This window comes from Zalophus californianus, chromosome 1 (genome assembly GCF_009762305.2).
Source record: "Zalophus californianus isolate mZalCal1 chromosome 1, mZalCal1.pri.v2, whole genome shotgun sequence".
Lineage (NCBI taxonomy): Eukaryota > Metazoa > Chordata > Mammalia > Carnivora > Otariidae > Zalophus > Zalophus californianus.
In genome coordinates, this window is record NC_045595.1 from 92618518 (window position 1) to 92645631 (window position 27114).

Here is a 27114-nt window from a genome sequence, read left to right on the forward strand (position 1 = left end):
AGAAACATAACTACCAAAGAATGACTCTGAAGTCATGGAACAATCAAAAGGAAAGGCTTTAAATTAACTACACAGTTACTGAGGAATATAAGGTAGGGGGAAACATTCAATAAGAAAAGAATGAAGTAAAATGGTTATACAGTACTAAAAATTGGTTCCTAGAGGGACAGCTATTATTTCCCGCTCTTGGCCCCATTCCCTTCCCCCCACAAAGCAGTTAATTCTGCAGATGGAGAGGTGCGATCTGTATTTTGTTATTACAGGAATTTGGGGCAAGGTCCCAAGTGAGCTATCTCTCTTATTCATTGTTATTCTAAATGACTGGGAAGGGAAGAGAAAAGAAAGAGGTGTAGAAAGCAGCCTGTAGATTTTTACACATTTGAGCCTATTTCTAGTATACTTCTAAAAATGTACATTTTTATGAAGAATAGCAAGGTTATACATGTCTCTTCACTGGGCTTGGCCACCATCAGTCCCATCTTCATCCTAACTCTTCCCTTCCTCAGTCTTTTTGTAGGTAAACAAGCTGGAATTTTCAGAGGAGACACTTCAGTCAAGAGGGTAATGGAGGAATAAGTTTTGCAGCTAAATACTTCAATAACTTACAGCTACCCAAGGGATGTTGATTTTCTTTAACTTAGAAGACTAGGAATAGGGCCAGGGTCCAGAAGGCAGGGATGTTTGCCCCAGGCCCTCCCTACTGCTGTCTATAATAGGAACATGCAGGGTAAGGCAGAGAGCTACAAATTTAAGATTACAGAGAGTAGGACAGCTCCTCCCAGGAGGAAAAAAAAAAATACTGAGGATAAATTCTAGATCCCCAGGCCAAAAACGGCAATAGGGGCATTATATTAGCCCTAACTCTTATTTACCTGGCTCTTTAAATGTCTTTGTATATGTCCAGAAGGAGCTGAAGGAAGAAGGATGTTTTCTGTTAGAGAAGAGAAACTGAAGGCTGCTTCTACAGGACCAGCACTAGGGGGCACCGGAGCAAAGTATACTGAGCATGACCTGTGTGACTGCCAAAGAGCTTCAACTCTGGAAATTAGGGGAACAGAGGAAATACCCATTGGTAAAACCCAATGCACTTCCAATTCAAATAAAGATCTAATCCTGTTCTTGATATAGTCTTTTCATATACTTTATCTTATGAAAGTGTTCACTGTTGTGTTAAATTATAACTTGAATTTAAACCAAATATAACTACCATTCATAATTTTCTGAATGACAGTGTTCATGAAATAGAGAAGAAAAATAAATTTTAGAAAGTACTCTCTAAAAGCAATTTGGCAATATATACCAAGGCTTAAAAGTATGTACCATCTTTGACCCAGCAGTTCCATTTCTAAGAATATAACACAAGATGAAACAATGTAACACAGAACAAGCTTTTGCACCAGAATGCCCATCATGGCATTAATTTTATTCATTAACATGCTTAAACAACCTAAATATCCAAGAGGTAAGAGTTGCAAAATAAATTATGGTATAGCTACACAATGGACTATCATGCATACATTAAAAATACTATCTACAAACACGTCTTAGAAACTGAAGGAAATGTTGATTGAAGAGACATAAAATTTTGTAAACTGTAAATACATTACGGTAAGACTGAAATAAGTTAGAAAAAGTACTGCAAGAAAATACACCAAAATATTAACAGTGATAGTTATCCACAGGTGGTAAGATTCAGAAATTTTATTTATATATTTTTTACAATGAACAAGTACTCAAGTAAGAGAGCCGGAATTTATGAAAACCAATCTATTTTATATCCAAAACTAATGAGTATAATTAATTAAAAACATAAGTGACCTCCTCAGAGATTTAAATGAATTTCCATAAATGTAATAGTGAGTAGAGAAACACAGTAGTTAGCTGTCCAGTTCCTCACTAGCAAAATGGTTCATTTCACATTAACATAGTAATTGCTCAACAACAAAAACCAAAAACAATTCATGTAAGAACACTTTCAAGTTGTCTCTAAATGATCAACATTATACATATTAAATATAGACCCCAGGAGGCCAGTGTATTAAATTTAATTTTCAGGAAACAAATTAAAAGGAAAAAAAAGGATAGAATGCATTACCAAAGTCTTTTGTATACTTTAACTGTAACTCACTGGCATTAGAAACAGGTATTTAAAATCACAGTAACTTCTCATTAAACATATCCCATTGGGGATACCGAATGATGAAAAAAACCTGGCTATGTGACATAATACACCTAACTTTTCAGTACCCAACTGATTAACAGACATTGTTAGCTTGTGCTCAGCAAGGAGTCAACCAATGTGCCCTTAGAAAATTTGTTTAAAAACAACAAAACTCTAGAATTCGTTGTATTAAAAGCTTAATAATGGAAGAATTTTAAAAAGTGCTAACAGAAAAACTACTAGATTCAAAAGACTTGTGCTCTAAGTTTCAGATCTTACTCACGTTCCAATGTTTCTAAGTATCAGGTTCCTTATCTGTACAATGGGATTATCATAACATCCACTTTATAGAATTATTAGGAAGACTTAATGAAGTTAAGGCATTTAATTCAAGTGATAAAATACCAACAAGGTAATAATAGCAACAATGTCCCCTTCTAGGCCTTATCTAAAACAAACAGGTCTCATCAAATCACTTTCAAATTTCCTTAGAGCTCACATTTATAAACAACAGAATAATATTGATACAGCAAATAAGATACAGGACACATTACGCATTTTTCTAGTTTTCATCCAAGCTCAACAACTCTGAGTTATATGTGATAAATCAAAACCTAAGATTAGGATGGGAGATTCAGGATAGTTTTGAAATTTTTGTGATAAAATTATCACTGTTAGATACCGTCTTCAACAAGACAACCCCTCAGACAGCATCAAAAGGTATAAAGCAAAAATGAATTTCTCTCCTTCTTATGCTTGCCCCCAAAGATTTTCTCTTTCCTAGAGTTAACCACTGTTAAAATTCTCGTATATGTATCCAGACATCTGCAATTATAGCAGTTATTAACCTTAGCAGATTGAAGAATTTTATTTATTTTCTTTAAAGATTTTATTTATTTATTTGACAGAGAGAGACACAGTGAGAGAGGGAACACAAGCAGGGGGAGTGGGAGAGGGAGAAGCAGGCTTCCCGCAGAGCAGGGAGCCCGATGCAGGGCTCGATCCCAGGACCCTGGGATCATGACCTGAGCTGAAGGCAGGCGCTTAACGACTGAGCCACCCAGGCACCTCATATTGAAGAATTTTAGAGCTAGAAATGATTGGCCCAATACAACTTTCAATTTTATAAATAAGTAACCTGACACAGATAAGTGGTTATTTTAGTTGTTATTAATATCTGGAAAGCATTTCACAATAAAATGCTTTGACATACCTTACCTGTTTTAAAATTATTCAAGTGACTTGCCTTAAGGTTATTTATACAACAAACTAATGATGTGGCTGGAACTACAGTTAGGAAGTCAATATCTTATCGGGGGAGTATTAATAATATAGATTAAATTCATACAAAGTTTATGTATATGGATCTTAAATTTTCAAAGATATCCTACATCACAAAAGGGATTAGAAAGTTTGGCAATACTGATCTAGTAATTATTATATAAAAGAGTCATTACAATAATTGTTTTAAAAGGTGAAATCTTAGCAATGAGAGATTAATTTTTAAAGTTTGTTTGTGTCTTGCAAATTCATGCTTTTCAAGATTATCACTTAGAGAACCACTTTTAAATGACAGCTATAAATGACACCTAATGATTATTGAATATACTTTGGTTAAAAAAATTACCAACAACTTCAAAATGAGAAGAAATAATTTGAGAGACACTTTGGTAAGGAGAATTTCACATATGATATAGATGCACACAAAGCTTTATACAGAAATCAACTGAATAATAAGGCACTTAAAAGATGCTGCAGCATTTTTTGGCATAAAGAAAATCAGTGTTGACCACAAGAGCTGCATTGCCACTGTGGCAAGGACAACTACGAAATCTGCATTATGAGAAATGATAAAAAATGAAGATATCTTTTATTAGAAGAATGAGTCAGACCAAAATTAAACAAAGCTAAGGAATTTCAAAATAATTCTACTGTAAGAGGGCTAAAAAAAACAGAAAATATTCAAAGAAGTGGGTTCAAGAATAGAGATTCTCACTCCAATTATGGAACATAGTTGCAAAAGAACAAAATTGAAATTAAATTTAATAGAGGAATTAACCATTTAATTATGCTAATTTTGGGGGCACATATATAGTCTAAATTTAATAAATGCAAGAATCAATATTCAGCCAAATAACAAACAGCTCAGATAACCTAAATGATCTCAGAAAAAAATGGAATACCAAAATCAGCCAGATGAAAAAATAAAAATAAAAGTAATTGTGTAATATATAAACTATAAAATTTTAACATATATATTCAATCTCCTTTAATTTTACCATATTAAGGAACATTTCAAAAACACGAAACCATAATACACTTTAAAGTGACTTTAGTTACTAATAAAAGGTTAACTTTGATTTTTGCTTTTTAAGACTAAAATTGTCAATAAAATATATAAACCAGGAGGCTAATTAATACATTACTGTTGCTCTAACTGAAAATAAATAAAAACCCCAATTACTTTTTAAAGGCAGAGATATCCTCAAATTATTAGTCAGGAAAGAAAAGAATGCTCCATATCATGCTGGTGGTTCTATAATGTATTAACCTTCTTTACTAGTTGAACAGCCTCTGTTTTGTTAAGATGAGTTAAGATATGTAAACATTGTAATATATTTACTTGGTTCTTTATCAAGTGTTTGTTCTTTATAAACATATGTCCAAGCCTCTCTCATTTCATGAAACAAATGAAATATATTTATTTATAATTATGTTTGTATCAGATAATTCCAAGGTATAAATAGCACTTTTTGGGTCTGAGTCTCTTCATGGTTCTGTTCATGGTTTCTTGTTTACTTTTAAGTTGAGTAATTTTTACTGTAAGTTCATTTTTCTTAAAATTTCATTTGCCTCTTTTTTTGTTTTTTTAAAGATTTTGTTTATTTGACAGAGAGACACAGCAAGAGAGGGAATACAAGCAGGGGGAGTGGGAGAGGGAGAAACAGGCCTCTCGCGGAGCAGGGAGCCCCAATGCAGGGCTCGATCCCAGGACCCTGGGATCATGACCCGAGCTGAAGGCAGACACTTAATGACTGAGCCACCAAGGCGCCACTTTATTTGCCTCTTTGAGGCAAATTCCTTCAGAAAGGATTTACATTTGATTGTGTTAGGTGCTTGGAGATACCACCAACGAATATTTTAAATCAAAATCTTAACTTGCTTTTTAAATTTTTTAATGGACCACTGAAGTAGTATGGACTTAGGGTGGAAACCTACATGAAAGCTCGCTCACGGTTATAAACTTTCATGAAAGACCTATTTTCTCCCCTTTATTCAATGAAAAATTTCAAGACAGGCTATTTTCCTTATATTCCCCCATAAATGGAGCTGTTGTAGGTTTATTTCTAATTTACCCTTGTACTGGAAGCAATTCTTTAGGGTCCCAACTTTAGAGATATGCTGTTAGATATTCCACCCCTGAAGGGCCTTGGGATTTGTCTACATTAGAAAATATCCTCAAGGATAGTAGGCTTTAGGCTCCGTTTGACTCTCTTGGATCCTAGTTTCATTTAATCTCTGATTTGTACTTTCCTTGTTTTGAATGGTCATGGCGAGATTAAAATTTAAAAAAATTATCTAACAATTTATTTTTAACAAGAGTGTTATTTAGTTTGGGCCCCAAGGTGCCATAATTCCATAACTAAGAGCTACATAGCATTACCTTCAATATTATTCTCTTTTTAATAGCATGTCACCTATCCGAGCTCTTGTGGTTTCTACTACAGTTATTTCTTGTAAGACTTTTAACTTCGTGTATCTATACAACTCTGCATCTATTGCTTGAAGAACTGGTTATCTTTCAAAGAGGTAAAATATACTTACTCATAGATAAAGCAAGAGTTGATAACAATAATTACTATATATTTCATTAAAATTATAATTTATTATAATAATTGGTAACAAATTATTAAATAATGATTTAAGCAAGGTTATTTTATTTTAGTAATAACTCTTCTGCCTTCAGAAACTCTTACTTACTTTGGAAGGAGAACCATCAGTAATTTTCACCAACTGCCAAAGTATCGAGTAATGGGAACACTGCAGTGCCTGTACGACTATCTGTATCAAATAAAAAAATTCAAACAAATGAGACATAATTTATGTTTGCATAGTATTAAGAGAACAATGTTTATCACAGTTTTTTCTTATAATATGGTTTCAAGTCCAAATTTTTGTAGCATTAAGAATGTGTAAAATAGTATTTGGTTAAAAAAAAGACAAACTAACGTATCAATCTAGAGAATAATGTATGTTGATAAATAAGGACCCAAATATCACTGTGCTTTAAATAAACATCTACTGTTATGAATATTTTGCTTATATTTTTAAAGGGAGATTGAAGAAATCATTTTTATCCAGATTTTATAATTAAATGATTATTTTAAAGCATTTTTACTATGAAATAGAACATTCATACAGAAATGTGCATAAAACATTTAATAAATTAATATAAAGAAAAATACCTTTGCAACCACCATCCAAACCAAGAAATAGAACATTGCTAGCACCTTCTTCCAATAAAATGTCTTTTCTCCCCCTCTAAGGGTAACAGTCATTTTGACTTATCAGTCAGTACATTTTAACTACCCAAGTCTGCACCTCTAAATACTGAGTTTATTACACACCTGGTTGTGAACATTACACAAATGGAATCATGCAATATGAATTACTTTGAATCTGACTTCTTTCATTTTAACATTTATAGTTAAGATTTATACGTAACTGTTTCATGTAGCTTAGTTCATTATTTTTTGGTCTTGAACTATATTTAGAATATCCTATTTATTAATTCTATTGTTGATTAGCTGGTTTTAGGCCATTATGAATAATGTTGCTACAAACTTTCTTATACATGTCTCCTGGTGTCCATGCATGCATTTGTCTAGCTCAGAGGTTGTTGAAGTTTTTAGTTCTCAGGACCTCTCTCTTAAAAATTACTAAAAAATTACTCTCAAAAAAACTACACTGCTTTTGTTTATGTGGGTTATTTAACAGATTCATATTAGAAATTAAAAATAATAGATGTTTCAAATATGTATTAATTCATTTAAAAATTAAAGTAACTATCATAAAGTATGTATTTCCGAAAAATAACTAAATTTCTAAAATGAAAAATTTAGTGGGAAGAATGATAGTTTTACATTTTTATAAATCTCTTTAATGTCTGGCTTAATAGAAAACAGGGTTTCAAATGTGCTTCTTCATTTTATTAAAATATGCTGTTTTCATTGAAATATATGAAGAAATCCAGTGTCACTGATTAGCTGGAAAAGGAAGGCATATTTTAATAGTCTTTGCAGGTAAATGTGGATATTCTTTGACACGACACCAATACTCCAATGTACATTTGTGAGAGAATGAGAATGAAAAAAGCAAGTAACATCTTCCTCTTCTTATGAAAATAGTCTGACCTCATAGATGTGCCCTGGAAATCACCAGGGCTCTCCAAACTACACTCTGGGGGCCACTGCTCTAGGAATAAAATTGCTGGATTATATAGTATGTGTATGTTTAACTTTATGGATTTATTTATTAAAGATTTTACGTATTCATTTGAAGAAAGACGGAAAGCATGAGCAGTGGGCGAGAGGCAGAGGGAGAAGCAGACTGCCTGCTGAGCCAGGAGCCCGATGTGGGGTTCGATCCCAGGACCCAGACATCACAACCTGAGCTTAACCATCTGAGCCACCCAGGTGCCCCCAAAAGCACTATTTTAATGTAGTATTAACTTACATTAACTTATCTCTCTCTCTTACTAATGGAGATGGGCAGGTTTTCATTTTTTATTGGCACTGAATTCTTGTTTTGTGAAAACTTGTCTCTATTTTTCAGAGACAAATAACAGAATTCAGGAAAATAAAATTAAGAATTATAACTACAGGAGAATTTCATTGTGGATAGGGCTTTTACTACATTTTTGTTTAAAATACATGTTTTTATTGCAATAAAGCGTAACTAATAATATATTCCATTATTATAATATCTCTATTATCTTCCCCACTTGATAAACTAAAAAATGTAAGAATAAATATATGTAGATAATAAATCAAAAGAGAAATCAGTAAATAGAATGCTGAAGGAAGTGGTTAGAATTTTAGCTGATTTTACTTCAAAAATTTTAGGTTTCAGATCACATAAGCAAAAGATATCTCCAATGCCCCTATTCAGCACTAAAAATAAGTACACGTACTAGTACTGAGATAAATTTTGATAACCTCTAATTTAGAATATAAGGTACATTGATAAAGTGATTTGTGTGGAAGGAAAAGAGAATATTAAAAAAAATTATCTTCAGTTTGAAACAACCTGAATTGTTAAAATTACTAGAAAATATACAAATTAACATTATCAATGGGAAATTAAGATATAGAAAAAATATTGAAGAATTGCTTAATTTTAGTTACTATTTCTCCTAATCATCACAAATATAATTTCCTTTCCTTATACATTTCTACTGACCTATGTACTAGGAAATTATTCAAACTGTTCCAAAGTTTTGCAGAAGTTTCTTGGAGGTGGTTATTAGGGAAGGAGACACTTAATCATTCCAATACTTATTTCAAATAGAACATCCCCATTTTAATCTGTTTCATATATGGGCATTCATCATGCATTTACTTTAAGGGATCCACTGCATTATTTTAAAATAAAAAGCTCACTTTCATTGACTAGGAAGCATTTTGCCTTCTCACAGGTATAATTATATAATATAGCTGATCACATTTCAAAAGAAAATTTAGAACACTTCCTTCTGGGCTTTACATATCAGTCATACTGATATTGTATATACTCCATACTAAGCGATGTTATCCCAACTTGTCCAGAAGTCATTTATTCAGCAACTTCATCTTTCTGTAGTATAGACAGATGAAACAAGGACAAACAAACTGAAAAAGCCAAAAGAGATTGTTTTAACCAATAAGGACCACAGTTCTTCTGCCTTTCCTTGATTAATACTCTGACCCTAGAGAGGATCTTTGGTAATTATAGCAAGTACTGGGCTGATGACAAAGAATTTCTTTCGACCCTACCCCTCTGTCCTCTTGTTTCCATTAGCTAACATTATTCCTGGGAGGACATGGTAATGTGTACTGCACATTTCTGGGCAAAGTAGTTAAGAAGCAGGAGTGCCTTTTCCATCTTCTACTCTCCTACCTGCCTGCAGGGTATCAATGACCCAGGAGACCTTCGGTCCTTGAGTAAGTGGGTGGTGCAGTGACATCCCACTTCCCTTAATTGCACTTTATAGGTATGGGCGTGAGAAATAAATTTCTATTGTGTTAAGCCACTGAGATATTGAGATTAATCTATTATAGCAGTTAGCATTACCTTAATCAACATAAAAATGCTTAGTCCTTTCCCTTAATAATTACTTTTACCTATTTAAAGGAACCATAGCTCTCATCTCTGATTAACAGATTAAATTAATGAGAATCATTCAACCTCTGGCTAATGGTATCACACATCTTGAAGATGAACTGAAGATTACTTTCCATGTAAATAAAGTCCAAACGATAAGCTCCTAGAACGTTTATGTTTAGAAAAACTGAATTTTGAGGGCGCCTGGGTGGCTCAGTCGTTAAGCGTCTGCCTTTGGCTCAGGTCATGATCCCAGGGTCCCGGGATTGAGCCCCGCATAGGGCTCCCTGCTCCGCGGGAAGCCTGCTTCTCCTTCTCCTACTTCCCCTGCTTGTGTTCCCTCTCTCGCTGTCTCTCTGTGAAATAAATAAATAAAAATCTTTAAAAAAAGGGGAGCCTGGGTGGCTCAGATGGTTAAGCATCTGCCTTCGGCTCAGGTCATGATCCAAGGGTCCTGGGATCAAGTCCTGCATCAGGCTCCCTGCTCAGTGGGGAGCCTGCTTCTCCCTCTGCCTCTGCCTGTCTCTCATGAATAAATAAAATATTAAAAAAAATAAAATAAAAATCTTAAAAAAAGAAAAACTGAATTTTTATGGAAAATAAGACTATATAAGGAAAAAATGATTATGCATATGTAATATATACATGTGTAGATAATGATCATCTACATATATAGGGTATGTTTAAAATACTGAGATCAGGGCACCTGGGTGGTTCAGTCGGTTAAGTGTCTGCCTTCAGCTCAGGTTATGATCTCAGGGTCCTGGGATCGAGCCCCACATCAGGCTCCCTGCTTTGCAGGGAGTCTGCTTCCTCTGCCTGCCACAGCGCCTGCTTGTGTGCTCCCCCCCATCAAATAAATAAAATAAAATACTGAGAATCTACATAATAGCTGTGGGATATATTGGGGTTCTTTCACTTTACTGTTTGCAAGCGACTTTAAGGGAATGGAGGATCAAATTTTTTTTTTTTTAAGATTTTATTTATTTATTTGACAGAGAGAGACACAGCGAGAGAGGAAACACAAGCAGGGCAAGTGGGAGAGGGAGAAGCAGGCTTCCTGCCAAGCAGGGAGCCCGATGTGGGGCTCGATCCCAGGACCCTGAGATCATGACCTGAGCCAAAGGCAGATGCTTAACGACTGAGCCACCCAGGTGCCCCGAGGATCAAATTTTTTAGTGGATAAGTACATGACAAAAGAGTGAACTAAACTAAACTAGTCTGCTTCTCATATCCAATACTGGTCTATCATATTTAGAGTAGGTTAGTATGAGTGACAATTAATATCCCCTTTTAAAAAAAGCCTTTAGATGCAAATTAATAATCAGCATGGCTTACCAAGAATGTAAGGCTGACAAATAAACACAAGAAAAGATGTTCAACATCATTAGCATTAAGGAAATGTACATTAAAAGCACAGTGAGATACAACTGTGTATCTACTAAGTTGGCTAAAGTAAAAACAATATCAAGTGTTGATGAGAATGTGGAACAACTGGGACTCTCACACTACTGGCAGAAAGGCAGAATGATATAGACACCCTGGAAAATGGTTTGGCAATTTCTAATAAAGTTAAACACACACTTATACCCTAATACCTGCAACTGCACTCCTGGGCATTTACTTTAGCAAAATGAAAACTTATGTTCAAACAAAAAGCTGTACACATAACGTTCACAGCAGCTTTAGTTGTGAGGGCCAAAAGATGGAAACAACCCAAATGCCTGTCAATAGGTGAATGGATAAAACAAACTGGTATATCCACACAATGGAGGAGAACTGATTAATTTAAAAAATGCACCAACTATTGATTCAAACAACTTGGATTAATTTCAAAGGCATTATGGTCACTGAAGGCATTATGCTTACCCAAAGACTTTATGCTCTAAAGAGTTACATACTTTATGATTCCAATTTATTTGCAAATCTCAAAAAGAGAAAACCACAGTGATGGAAAACAGAGCAGTGGTTTCCAGGAGATGTAGGTAGGGCAAGCATCTAACTATAAAGGGACAACATGAAGAAAAAGGTTTTCTTTTTTTATAGGGGATATTTTAAAGGGGGATGATTAAAGGGGTATTTTTAAAAAGGGATGATGAAAACTGTTCTGTATCTTGATTGTGGTGGTGATTACATAAATCTAAACACATGTTAAAATTCATAATTTTACATAAAAGAAAATGAGTCAATTTTACTGGATAATAATTAAAAAATAATATGACAAAGAGCTAAGTTTGTGGTTAAGCAAATGCTAAGAAAAGCACAAACATTAAGACAAATCATAGTGATAAAGAAGTAATAATTCTTTAATAAAGAGGAAATATTCCTAAATTCTACATGTGCTTTGGTATTGAAGGATCATCCAATGAGTTGTATTACCAGTGGGCATAGTACACTATAAATTAAAAAAAAAATCACTAGAAGGGTAAAAAACGGAGGTAAAAAATTCAAATAGTTAAAAGTTAACTTCTGTAACTAAAAAATTAAGACTTCCCAAGGAATGGACTGCACAGCTGGCTAATGCACACTAATCCTTGGCAGTTTTGGACCCTGGAATTTTGCTGTTAAGCTTTCTTATAAATTCCAAGCAGTATTTAAAAAAGGAAGAGTGTAAAGAAAAATGTGGTATGTCAACAGTTAAGTCCGGTGTGAGATATTATAGTCTTTTTTTAGTGATATCTCTTCATACTGATCTCCAAAAGGGGGTTTCGTATATAGCACATTGGACTACACGTTCACATCATACCACCTTAGGGCTACTCTTTAACAGTTCATGTGTACTAGCCTTTTCTCCTCAAATAATGTAGGCTGTAACATCAAAAAGATCTTGCCACTTTCCATCTCAGTGATCTTCTTAAAAGACTCAATGAACAATTTTTGCTGATGACCTTGAAATGGTACAGTAATATAGGCAAAGAGTTGTCCAAACAACAGATACAGCATCACAACCATTCAGAAATCATTAAGAAACCATAACATAATTCTTAGTGGAGATAAAGTTATGGTCCTTATGAAAGGGTGAAAGTAGGGAACATGAAGAATAGTCACTTAAAGACATATTCAAAGTGAAATGAATGGTTTATGCAAATAGATTCCAAACATTTAAATATAAAAAAAGATTATTAAAATACAAGAAGAAAAAAGAAATATTTAAATTACTTGAAAATGTGGGGAAAGGCTTTCCAAGTAACACATCAAAGAGAGAAAACAACAGAAAACGACTAATAATCCTGATTATATAAAGAACATTTATAATCCAGGCATCAAGATATATACAATTAAAAAGACTCCCACTGATAAATTATTGCAACAAATGACATAAGGCTAAGAACATTAACATAGAAAAGAGCTTATAAATTAAAATGAACTAGAAATCTGCTGTACAACATTGTGCTTATAGCTAACAATACTGTATTGTACACTGAAAAATTTGTTAAGAGAGTAGATCTCACATTGTGTTTTTTACTACAAAAAAAAATATAACACAACAAAAAGGGAAACATAAAGGTAATTTTACAGAGGTATATAAATAATTAGATATAACTGTATGACAATTTAAAATAGTAATCTGAAAAAATAACACTGTTACCAAATGTTCACTATATGAACTCCGTTTTTCAAACAGACATTTACTCAGTATCCAAGTCTTCTGCTAGAGTAAGAGCTTAAAACAAATATATTCCCTGGATCTCAGAGAAGAATCTAATGGGAACATAAATAGGTATCAACTATAACAATTTAGTAATTGGTTTAACTAAGAATACACACACAGGGTCAGATGCTGAGGGGCAAGAAGGACTCTGTCTTAGCTAGGAAGAGTGATAATGGTTAAGAAAAACCTTCTAGAGAAGCAAAAGTGTGTACTAAATCTTTAAAGAAAGATGTACGATTTAATCTGGCAACAAAGGGAAAGTGGAGGTTGAAGGAATAGAAATTTCAAAAAAAGCTTCACCAATAACTCAAAAGGCTGGTACAGGATAAGTGTAAGAATATACTGAAGCTTGATCAGCAGAAACCAAATCACAGAGTGCCTTATACATCCTGCTTTATGCCTATGTCTTGGAATAATTAAGAGTAACCTACTCCCTCCCACCCCCCGCTTTCACTTTCAGAAGAACACTTGTTTGGACAATAACAAGGTCACCTCACTATGACAAAAAAAATCTGGATGTTATCCTAAGAATACTAGGTAATGCACAGATAGTAACATGTTCATATTTGAACAGAAGAGTAACATGATCAGGTGTTTCAAAAATATTCCATTCACAAAAGCAAAGTGCTTCTGTTTAAGATTTATTAAAGTAATATTCGATGCTTCAAAATAGATGTATAAAGCATAATAAGATTAACATATGAACAGACAACCAAATTGAAGACCTAGTATGATACCAATAACTTTGTATCCACCTATGATCTCTTCCCCTATTCCTTAGGGCTGACAAACTATTCCACTAAATTTCATGTATATTATGTCCTGGCTCTTAAAAAAATAGTTTTATCACATATACATATCATTGGACAAATACATTTTAATTTTTCTAGTTTTTGAGCTTTTCAAAAATGGTGTAACACTGTATGTTGTCTTTTGAGGGAACGATGTACATCTGAGCCTTGCCTCTGAAGGATCTATAAAGATGAAAAAAAATGCAAATTTTCATGCTCTACCCCTTAAGATTTAGAATCAACAGAAACAATTCAACAACCTTTTTAAACAATTAATTTTAATTTAAATAATATTTACAATCATTCTGTGTACCTTTGCTAGAGAGCTGAAAAAGAATAAAGATTACATCAATCTATGGCTCTCAGTTCTGAAATTTCCACTATGTGATAAATGCTTTCTTTTGTTCTTGTGTTTTGGTCTGGGGCTTTCTAAACCTCAAAATATATATTGGTCAGGCTTTGAAATAGCCTTATAAGTATGAGAAATAATTAGTCTATTTTTACCCTTTTGCATCTGGATAAAATTAAGGTATAATTTATATATAAAGAAAAATCTACTGTTTTCAATATACAGTTCTGCAATTTTGACAAATGTATAGCCAGGTAACCAACAAAATAATCAAGAAATAGAAGAGTTCCACCAACCCTCAAATTCCCTAATGCCCTTCTGTAGTTAAGTCTCTTGCCCCATTCTGGATATGTTTTCTGACCCTAAAGTTTTGCGTTTTCCAGAATGTATAATAAAATTGTACAGCATGTAGTTTTGTGTATCTGATTTCTGTTACTCTGTATAATGTTACTGAGAAACATCCATGTTGTTGCATGTAGCAGTAGCACCTTCCATTTAATTGTTGAGAATTATTCTACTGTATGGATGATAATACAATTTGTTTTTATACCTTTATCAGTTGAACATTTGAGTTGTTTGCAGTTTGGGGCAATTTTGAATACAGTTGCTATACACATTCTGGTATAGGGTTTTTTTTTAATTTTATTTATTTTAGAGAGACATAGAGCACGAACAGGGTGAGGGGCAGAGGAAGAGGTAGGCAGAGAATCTTAAGCAGGCTCCCGGCTGAGCACAGAGCTAAGCGCAGGGCTTGATCTCAAGACCTGGAGATCATGACTGGAGTTGATCAAGAGTTGGAAGCTTAACCGACTGAGCCACCTAGACACCACTCTAGTATAGGTTTTTATGTGAACCAAAGTTTTCATTTCTCCTGGATATTACTCAGGAGAGGGACTGCTGGGTCAGAGAAGTATCTATGTAAGAAACTGCCAAACTGCTTTCTGAAATGAATGTGCCATTTTGCATTCCCACCAGCCATATGAGTTCCACTGCTCTTGAAATGATTTGTAATATTATCTCATTATGCTTTTAATATGCATTTCTCTAAAGACTAGTAATAAGTTGCTTTTCATGTGTTTGTCATCTATCTTCTTTGGTGAAGTATCAGTTGCTTTTCTTAGTACTGAATTTTGAAAGACCTTCATCTTTTTGAATACAAGTCTGTTATCAGGTATGTGATTTTTAATTATTTCCTAGTCTTGTATTTGTCTTTTCGATTCTCTTAATACTGTCTTTCAAGACCAGAAGTGCTTAATTTTGCTGAATGTGTATTTTTGAATTTTTTCAATTATGGATCATGCTTCTGATGTATTTAAGAAATCTTTGACTAACTTAAAGGTCACAAAGATTTTAACTCCCGTGTTCTTTTTTAAATGTTTCATACTTGCAGGTTTTGCACTTAGGTTTATAGTCTAAATGGCCTATGGTGTGAAGTGTTAATTGAGATTTTTTTTCCATATATATATTCCACTATTTCAGCACCATTTGTTAAAAAGATTATCTTTTCCCAAAGAACTGCCCTAGCACCTTTGTCAAAAATCAACTGACCACATATGTGAGTGTATTTCTTTCTGGATTCTCTATACTGCTCCTTTGATGTTTATGTCTATCCTTTCTTCAGTACCACACTATCAAAGTTACTGTTTAGTCCTGAAATGAGGTAGTGTAAACATTTTAACTTTGTTGTTCTTTTTCAAAATTCTTTTGGTTATTTTATTTCTTTTGCCCTTCCATATAATTTTTATGAATCAAGCTGTCAGTTTCTACAAGAAACCCTGAAGAGATTTTAAATGGAACTGTGTTAATCTAAGATCAGTTTGGGGAAAACTGGTATCTTAACAATATTGAGTCTTCTAATTCATGAACATGATATATCCTCATTTATTAAGATCTTCAATTTCTTTCATTAGAGTTTTATAGTTTTCGGCATACAGATCTTGCACATATTTTGTTAGATTTACCCTAAGTATTTAATATTTTTTGGTGCTACTGTAAATGGTACATGTTCTTAAAATCTCAATTTCCAGTTACTAAACAAGTGATTTTTAAATTTAAAAAGCAAGAGATGTACATAGTAAAATATCCAATGGCATAATGGTGTTCTATTCAAACTAAGCTTCGTGACCACTATAGATCTCATTTTCTGCTGAGAAAAGTCATTGTTGAACAGTTCCTCATGTATCATTCCAGAAATTATCTGTCAACTAGTAAATGTCCATATATGGAGATTTTATCACCCCTTTGAATTTATATACCATTCTGCTCCTTGCCTTTTTCATTAAATTTCTTCTCACACAGAATATTTAACATCAATAATATTAACCTTATTTTTAATTTTATAGTTATATAGCATTGCATAGAATCAAAACTATCCTACCAAAGCTAACGGTCCTCTGATTGACACTTAGATTACTTTTAGTTTTAAGTTTTTATAAATAGTGCTACATTGAACATCTTTGTACCTACATCTTTTTACACATGTCCAAGTATATATCTGTAGTCTAAATTCCTAAATTATAAACGTCAGTTAAGGATATGTCTACTTTTAATTTTGATAGACTGACAAACTTCTGAAGTGATTACACCAATTTATTCTTACAATGGTATCTGAGAGTATGTCAGTATTTAAAAACAAAAACCAATAACTCCATAAGATTTTCAGATACATACACACAGTTGAAAATTACTGGAACAGAACTTAGATTAGAAAGAGGCTGAAACTAAGGTTACTAAGACAAAAGAGGTAAATACTACTGTGATTCACAAGAGAAAATATGAAGATTAAATTAAGGAAATGATTAAGATTAAACTAAGGAAATGACAGTCGGGCTAAAAAGAATGATGGCAAAAGAGACACTGAGGAGGTAGAATTAAAAAAAAAGATAAAAATCTCTTGAGATGAAGTACTGCTTCTAATATACCCTTATGTTCTGAGGATCTGACACTCAAGACACATTTTTGGTCAATAATGAATAGAATAGGTAGGTGGTTGTGTGGATGTGTGTGTCTCGATTTTGATATGGCATGCCCAAGAAGAGTCAGAAGTGGGTAACTGAAATAATTTCTAAGCTCAGTCAAGGAAATAAGTATGTAGTCTTCTAAGGAAAGCATCAACATAGTTCTAAAGAAAGTATGACTGCATTATTTACACAAGAAGTCATAATCTATCCAAGAACAATAATGCGACTGAAGTTAAACTCAACTCCTGTATTATGTTCAGTTTAAAGAAATGTGTTGATTTCCAGTTCATGATGACAGATTAAGTACCAGTATTTAATCTCTCCCCACAACTGTCACTGAAAAAATACAAAAGATGTTTAGGAAAAATAATACAAAAAAAAAGAGTTTGACACGGGGCAAACATCAGAAGGGGCGGGATATCATAAAGAGTGGTAGCAAACCGGTACAAAAAATATGAAGAGACAATGAACAAAATTTAAAAACTTGGTTTGAGTGGGTATGCAATAGCTATGTGACATTAGGCAAGTTATTTAATATCTGTTTCAGTCTCATCACCAATAAAAAAAGAATAATGATATATATATTTCATAGGGTTGTCCTAAGGCTTAAACAAATAAACACACATAAAGACTTAAAATATTACCTGGAACATAGTAAGTACAAAACAGAAGTTTTTTATTACTGATGCCTCGAGAGGCCCAAAGTTAGTGACATATGGTTACAATTCCCTCCTTATGGGTTTATTCAGACTGTTTTGTTATATAGCAAATTTCACCAAAACAACTTACAAATGTTCTTTATTGATTTTCAATTTTTAGAATCAATTCAGACAATTCTGTAAACTATATAATAAAGCAGTTTAATATTTATTTTTCTTAGATGTTACATAAAACAAAGTATAAAACTTACAAATATACAAACAGGAAATAGGCACAAAATCACAAAACAAAAAAAGGAGAATTTAAATATTTGTTGTCTTTATTTTACAGAAAATTGTATGAAGAAATACTATTAATAAATTCTGAAATGTGCGTTGTTTACCAGTTAATAATCACTGTGTTATGGAACTGTAGTAACTTTTAATACTTATCAGGTTAAAAATTCATTAGCATATGGGAGGGCACAAACAGACACCAGATGCCATATTCTTATTCCAGAAAGAATGGAAATGCTCAAAAAATATCAAAAAGCACACAGGAGGAGGTTTGAAAGAATTTCCCTCTGGCTAATTCTGCAACAATGTGAGCACCAAAATAAATAACAAAAGGACTAAATTTTAACCAGCTGGACAGAATAGGAATAAAGTAGCAATCCATGAGTTCATATGAATCTTAAAAAATGAATGAATGAATGGAGATGGGCATTATACAGGAGAGGGCCAACAAATAAATGACATAAATAAATGACAGTTAAAAAAATCATCATTTAATTTACCATTTTGTGACCATGACAGAAAAAAATGACTCAGGCAAGAATCAAACAGATGCTAACATTATATCAAAGTTTGATAAGAAACAGGAATATTTACACAGTCTTAAGGAATCTTTCCACATTAAAAATGAAAACGGAAACTACACAGGACAGACTTGGCAGACTCCACCTTCCTAAAGTGATCAAAGTTAGTATCACCAATAGCAAACAAACTGATATCATGTGTTTCCTGATGTGATGCACTGAAGACAAATGTCATTTATTGTAGCATTCCTACCAAGAATTCATATGGATGAATCTAAACATGCAGATTAGACAAAACTAAGTTGAGTACATTCTATAAAATAACTGGCCTGTACTCTTCAAAATGTCAACGTCATCAAAGAAAAGGACAAGAAAGAATTCCAGATTAAAAGAGATCAAAAAAAAAAAAAGACATAACAACTAAATGCAATGTATTATTCCTTGACTCCTGGGCTGGGAAAAAACTGCTATGAAGAATATTATTAATATGTTTTATATATGCATATTTATATAAAAATAAAAACATATATATAGAGAGAAAGCATACAAGTATGCAGCTGTGGAAAATTACCGTGACAGTAGGTGAATCAGGTAAAGGGGTAAGAGTTATTTTTTCTACTCTAACTTTTCTATAATATGACTTTAAAAAATTATTATAAAAATAGGTATATTCTTATAAACTTCAGTCATATTCTAAAGCTGTAATAGTTAAAACAGTACTGGCATGAGAAAAGATAGATCAGTGGAAGAGGAAAGAAAAAAAAAGAAGTCAGTTAACTCTGAAGGGTGGGACAAAGAAACTTCCAGTTAATGGTTACCATGGAAAACAAAGAGTCAAGCATATGGACAATAAAATTAGATAGCTAGACAATACATTTTAATATACCTACTCTAAAAGGGTATTTTCTTTGAATTCTAATTTAAAGTATAGAATGGGGAATCTAAAAGGTAAGCTTGCATGGTCCTATGAAGAATTGGTCAAATCCTGTATACTTTTTGGATTTTTAATACTGGGTATATCTAAAGACATGTTTCTAGGAGCTGCTTAATGCAAAATAGTTTCTAACTGCTAAAACAAACAAGAGCATAATCTAGTAGTGATGCACAAAAACTTCATACACATGAAGCATTCTCAGTGTTAAGAATGTGTCTAATGACACAAACAAATAGTAAGATATTCATGGATTAGAAGAACAAATATTGTTAAGTAACATTCTCAGTGTTAAGAATGTGTCTAATGACACAAACAAATAGTAAGATATTCATGGATTAGAAGAACAAATATTGTTAAAATGTCCATACTACCCAAAGCAAGCTACAGAATTAATGCAATCCCTATCAAAATACCAAGGGCATTTTTCACAGAACTGGAACGAACAATCCTAAAATCTGTGTGAAACCACAAAAGACTTCGAAAAGCCAAAGCGGTCTTGAAAAAAAAGAACAAAACTGGAGGTGTCACAATCCCAGATTTCAAGATATACTACAAAGCTGCAGTAATCAAAACAGTATGATACTGGCACAAAAACAGATATGTAGATCAATGGAACAGAATAGAAAACCCAAAAATAAAGCCAAAATTGCATGGTCAATTAATCTTCAAAAAAGAAGCAAAGAATATACAATGGGAAAAAGACAGTCTTTTCAACTAATGCTGTTGGGAAAACTGGACAGCAACATGCAAAGAATGAAACTGGACCACTTTCTTACACCACACACAAAAATAAACTCAAATGGATTAAAGACCTAAATGTGAGACTGGAAACCATAAAATCTGTAGAAAAGAGCACAGGCAATAATTTCTCTGACACCAGCCATAGCAACATTTTTCTAGATAGGTCTCCTGAGGTAAGGGAAACAAAAGCAAAAATTAACACTTGGGACTACATCAAAATAAAAACCTTCTGCACAGCGAAGGAAATAATCAACAAAACTAAAAGGCAATCCACTGAATGGGAGAATATATTTGCAAATGACATATCTGATAAAGGTTAGTATTCAAAATATATAAAGAACTGATACAACTCAACACCTAAAAAACAAGTAATATAATTAAAAACTGGGCAGAAGATAGGAACAGACATTTCTCCAAAGAAAACATAGATGGCCAAAAAGACACATGAAAAGATGCTCATTATTACTTATCATCAGGGAAATGCAAATCAATACTACATTAAGATATCACCTCACACTTGTCAGATTAGCTAAATCCATCCAAAAACGCAAGAAACAACAAGCATTGGTAAGGATGTGGAGAAAAAGAACCCCTTGTACACTGTTGGTGGGAATACAAAGTAGTGTAGACACTGTGGAACACACTTTGGAGGTTCCTCAAAAATTACAAATGATTCAGTAATTCTCCTACTGGGTATTCACCCAAAGAATAAAAAAATACTAATTCAAAAGGATATTTGCACCCCTATGTTTAATGCAGCATTATTTACAATGACCAAATTATGGAAGCAGCCTGTGTCCATTGATAAGATGAATGGATAAAGAAGAGGTGATATATATGTATGTATATATACACAATGAAATATTACTTCACCATAAAGAAGAATGAAATCTTGCTATTTGCAACAACATGGATGGAACTACCGAATAGAATGCTAAGAGAAATAAGTCAGAAAAAGACAAATACCGTATGATGTGGAATTTAAGAAACAAAACAAATGAACAAAGAAAAAAAGAGACAAACCAAAAAACAGACTCTAACTATAGAGAACAAACTGATGGTGAGTGCGGAAATGGGTGAAATAGGTGAAGGAGATTAAGAGTATACTTATGATGAGCACTGAGTAATGTATAGAACTGCTGAATCACTATATTGTAAACCTGAAACTAATACTGTATGTTAGCAATAGTAGTGTTAAAAAAAAAGAGTATGTGTCTAAGATTAACAAAGTTTAAGCAAATGTCACATGTATCTGTTCTCTTACTCAAAGAAACTAAAATAAAATGGGGGAAATAATACATATGCAGTGAAAATAAGTAACAGAAAACCAACATAACCAAAGAGTCACAAGTTCTATGACAATAAATGATGGTGTAGTGAATTAAAAATGAAATTTTGACATAGTTATAATCCCCAGATGAAACAGAGATGTGTAATCCTCATTCTTTTCTTTTCTTTTTTTTTTTTAAAGATTTTATTTATTTGACAGAGAGAGACACAGCGAGAGAGGGAACACAAGCAGGAGGAGCGGGAGAGGGAGAAGCAGGCTTCCCGCCGAGCAGGGAGCCTAATGTGGGGCTTGATCCCAGGACCCTGGGATCATGACCTGAGCGAAGGCAGACGCTTAATGACTGAGCCACCCAGGTGCCCCAAATCCTCATTATTTTCTTGAGGAAAATGAGGAAACCAAAACAAGAAATATCTTTATCATTCCCTTTCAACTTTGAAGAACAGCTTGGAACTATTAGTGAATAGTGTTTAGGCTACTGAAAAGTTTGAGATGAACAGAGGATGGAAGTTGAAGAGTCAGCAAAAAATGAAGTAAAACAACAAAGTTAAATCTTTAGCTTCTTTCCACAAAATATAATAAACACCTATAGTCATAATCAAGGACATTTGTTATTAAGAGTGGCTGTTACATTAAGTGGGGATCAAAACCATGAATTAAAACAACTTAAAAGAATTAATCATAGCAATGATAAAGCACTGCTTCTGTGATTAACTTTTAATATATCATAATTGTTATATCTGTTGAAATTCTTACTGCTTTAGTATAGTAACGTATCATTTAGTATAATAAAGTGTCCATATTACCAAATGGGATTAGATGAGACCACCTCTAAACACCACCTGTATCTAACTATGGGTTGGTATCTTGGTCTAATGAATGAGTATATGCAGTATATAAAATAACTTTAATTCTTACAAAAGATTGTTATTGCTAAGTAACATAATTGTATGTGTCAATTAAAATTAACTGTAATAAATGTAACCATTAATAACTGTAATAATTATAATTAAGTAACAACTGATTAACAACTTAATTCTTACATAGAATTAAATCAACTATTTTAAATCTCTTCCAGACTAGAGAAATTTGGTGAAATCCTGTTCTTTCCATTCCAACTTATATATGAATGCAAAAAGGTCTGAAGTCTGCTAAAGGTCTCAAGTTTACTTAATTATGGTTCCACTACAGAAAGTAAGCCATACCTAAGGCTTATTATTATCAATATCTAGAACAGTGCCTGGAATACAGCCATAATTAGGAATTTACATCAAACTGAATTCATCAAGTTCTGAAATTGCTACTATAGTAATTAATGGTATTTTTCCTAAAAGAGTAACAATGTTTACTTTTAGTATTAAATGTTTGAAATACAACATAGCAAAGATTCTCTACTTTTTTTCTGCTCAAACCTGAAGATATTATACACCTACTGGTAACATTCAATCACTAACAACTATTAGTAATATTTAATCACTAGGGCAATTAATTATCAAAGGAAGCAGCTGCATTTAAGAATTATCAACTACTTTCTACATAAGGTTTTTGATAATCTTGTGTGATTTCAGAGAAGCTTAGCTTTCTAAAATGGCAAAGAAGGAATATCAATAAACTCCTACCTGTTCTGGCATCGCTCCATGTTCAATTCCAGTCTTCAATAATCTGTAGCAATTACCAAATAGATCCCATTTGGTGAGATCATGAGCACTAAAATAAACAAAAATGCATTAACTTTATTCTAGAGTAGAAGAAAATTTAAATTTGAGCTCAGTTTCAGTGGGTAGAAGTATAAAATAACTTCAATTTCTTAGAAAATCGAAAAAGATTGGTAAATGTTCAAGTACTCAAACTTAGAAAGAAAAACAAGGAAAGAGGATGGAAGGAAGGAAAGAAGGAAAGAAAAAGTAAGAAAGAAAAAGGGGAAAAGGGAAAGAGACAAGGAAAGTGAGACAGGGAGCAGAGACAGAGAATACGTAAGTTGATATTAGAAATTAATAAAAAGAAACCAATTAACAATAAAAATTCATTCTTTTAAATGAAGATTACTACTACACAGTCAACCTAAGCCTGTATTCCATTTCATTCTTCCTAGTATATTTTAAAATACATTTTAAAAATGTAAAAAATGTAAAAATTCACAATTTCAAAATATAAATACATGTGTATTTTTGAAAGAGATCTGCATTCACAAGAAAGACAAAAGCAGGGGAAAAGAAATATGTCAAAGCTCAAAAACTTTAGTGTAGCTACAGGCTTCTTAATTGAAATAATGCAGACATTTTATTTTCTCATGAATTCTACTACTAAAATAGTAGATCAATGCCCATTAACTTTTATTTTGAAACATCAAAGTATTTTTTAAAATAAGGAGTTTTGACACCAGTTGTCAACTTTTATTTCCAAATGTCAAACTATTTTCAAAACTAAGAGTTTATTTCTCCGCAGAATTCCAAACAGTGTCCTTGTGTATAAAGAAATGTCTTAGATTTTAGACACTGTTTTTGAATTCTGAAGTATTCATTAATGTAAGGGCTACACTTAAACATTCTTTTAACAACAAAGATCTCCATTTTCCTTTCTTTATGGAGAAGATAAACATACCCATTAACAAGGGACATATCAATTACAATTTAAAAGTAACACTTATTTCATTAATCTGAGCCTTTTTTCCTTATTCAAGTCCAGCTATTCTGTCTACACAGTAAGAGCACAATAATAGACAAACAAGAACAATTCAGGAAAAAAAGCTCACAGAAATAACTTTCATGGCATCCCCCCAAATCTTTATTTAGTAAGATTTCTAAAAGCTATCAGATGAAAATTATACCTCTAAAACTCTAGCTTACAGAGTAAGCCCAGCAATGATACTGATTAACAAACTTGTACAGTGTGCAGTATATTTGTTACACTGAATGATAAATCTAACTCCTTAAGTAATCAAATGATAATAAAAACCCATAATTTATCTGAAGAAAATCTGATTAATAAAGAAAAAAATCACATCTTGATATTTGTTTAAAATTTTCCATTGTTACAAGGATGTTAAATATTACAAAAACAGCCTATTTTATGTTGGCTAATATAATGTTATTAACCAAATCTAAATAAAATGACATACTTATGAAAAGAGGTTAACCGCTTTAATGTGGAAAGAACATTGTAAATATCATCATCATCAGCTTCTTCTCCCTATAAATAAAAGACATTATTTCATTACCATAACTTTACTTATCCTGAAATTCACACGAAAGTCTATTAATACTTACTGCCTAAAAGCATTCGTTTTTATTATATAAAGAGTATATATTCACTGCTGGTAAATAAGAAAGTACAAATAAGCAAAAAACCAAAAAATAAAAAATACCCATAATTGTTACATTCAGAGAGAACCATTTTTGCATTTTAAACAATGCTGTAAACATTAACAGGGTATACTTTTCTGATTAATACTTTAGGATAAGTTCACTGAAACTGAAAAGGTATGTACTTTAAAGATTTTAATGGTTATTTCAAAGATTTTATTGATTGTCAGTTACTTCTGTAGCTCAAAATCACAATGAAAAATCAAAAATGGTTGAAAAAAATTAAAAGTTAAAATTAAAAGTTAGAAGTAGGAAAAAATTGGTTATATGGACTAAAAAGAAAATCCTATCAGCCTGGCCATCAGAGCACAGAAAACCGTGGGGGTTCCAAATTGGTAACACTGATTGGAGGGAGAAGGCAAGAGGCGGGAATCATAAAAATAACTATAAAAATAACCAGTTGGAGATGTTTGCCATTATCCTGGGCATACCATTGGCAAGTGGCTGTCCCTTACAAGCACACTTAATTTTTATGTTCTATTCATTAGCACATAACAGTTCAGTAATATTAAAATATTTTGTAAATTAGGCTCCAGGAAAAGAAAGTGAAAAAATGAATTAAGAAAAGCCAGACCTTAAAAGGTTTTTCTTAAACCAAAAAAAAAAAAATTAGCTTTTATGAAACAAGTTGTTTTTTTTTTTTTTAAGGGGGGGGATAGGGAAGAGTGAGGGAGAGAATCTTAAGCAGGCTCCATGCCCAGTATGGAGCCAGATGTGGGGCTGGATCTCACAATCCTGAGATCATGACCTCAGCTGAAATCAAGAGGCAGATGCCTAACTGACTGAGTCACCCAGGCACTCCAAAATAGGTTTTTAAAATAAAGTATAACCAAGGTTAATTACAGGACGAACACTTGCAATAATGCTACTAAGATCTGAAAAAGAGAATTCCACTAAGTTTTATTTTAAAATGGAAACGATTTGTACATTCAACTTTGAATATTAGCCAAAATTATCACATACACGTGTTTACTTTAAAACAGACCTCTTGCAGTAGATCTTCCACAGAATGATTGAATCGATCTACAAACTCATCAATCAGCTGACTTCGAGCTATGTCAACTCTGTTTTGGATGGTATACTCTTCACTGCATAAGATGCTATAGGTTTTACTGCAGGCTTCTAGAACATCTGATTCTACATGTTTCTCCACAACAAACTTAATCTGTTTTAATAAAGCATCCAGATGCTGAGGAGGAAAAAAAGAGAAACTATTAGATTAATAAAAATAAGCATCTGTCAAATAGTAAGCCTATAGATTACATGAAAATGAAATAATCCAGTTATTTAAGCTGACTATAACAGAATTTTGATTTCATAGTGTCTTACCTTTTCCATTCTACCTGTGCTATAAATTTCTAGATCAAAATACTGTGGGATTTGTAGCAAGTTTGCTACCTTCTCTGCATCTGCAGAATACTAGAAAGAAGGAGAAGCAAAGAAAAAAGAAGTAACTACTTTAATAGTTCAATGTAATAAGCAAACTCAGTGGCACATTACCACAGAAATGTAAATGAAATTATACCTTTGATAGCAACATAGGAAGTGTGATAATAAAATGCTCAGTCAATTTGTTTCTATCATCAATTTGAGTTTTTCTTTCTTTGGCCGTTAGCACCTAGAAATAAATTGAAATGGGCAAATAATATAATGTCACATAATAATTTATAAATCTAGAATGTTACACAGAACGATGAAGCACTGGAAATAATGTACTCGAGAATTTTCAGAGGAGGTTAACAAACTAATTACTAAAACAAGTATCTCTAGTTTTATGCTTATTTCTAGTTAACAGGCAATATTACTTTATTAAATAGCTACTTACGAATCACTAAAGTTTAGATAAATTACTACTTGTTTAGTAAACAAAAACATTTCTATAAAACCAGTTATGAATATACAAATATGGCAAGTGAAATAATTTTTCCAGTTTTAACCTCAATATGTTAACAGTAATCTCCCCTATGGTAAACACCCTTTTCTAAAAATACTTTAGAAAGTTAATGTTTTTTTTTACTGTCAGCAGCTAAATAAATTTTCACTGATTTTTTAAAAAGA

At 32.6% G+C, this 27114-nt stretch overlaps 1 protein-coding gene across 3 annotated transcripts in view; it reads right to left on the reverse strand.

Annotated features, from left to right (window-relative positions):
* Positions 1 to 27114, reverse strand: part of STAG1 (stromal antigen 1) — a 419741-nt gene that overhangs the window by 51246 nt on the left and 341381 nt on the right. For all 3 annotated transcript variants that reach the window (XM_027584268.2, XM_027584270.2, XM_027584269.2), the window contains 6 exons: positions 26582 to 26674; positions 26386 to 26475; positions 26042 to 26245; positions 24813 to 24883; positions 23314 to 23401; positions 6143 to 6223 (listed from right to left, as the gene is read on the reverse strand). In XM_027584268.2, the coding sequence (XP_027440069.1) occupies positions 6143 to 6223; positions 23314 to 23401; positions 24813 to 24883; positions 26042 to 26245; positions 26386 to 26475; positions 26582 to 26674 (627 nt within the window). The remainder of the gene's footprint in view (positions 1 to 6142; positions 6224 to 23313; positions 23402 to 24812; positions 24884 to 26041; positions 26246 to 26385; positions 26476 to 26581; positions 26675 to 27114) is intronic.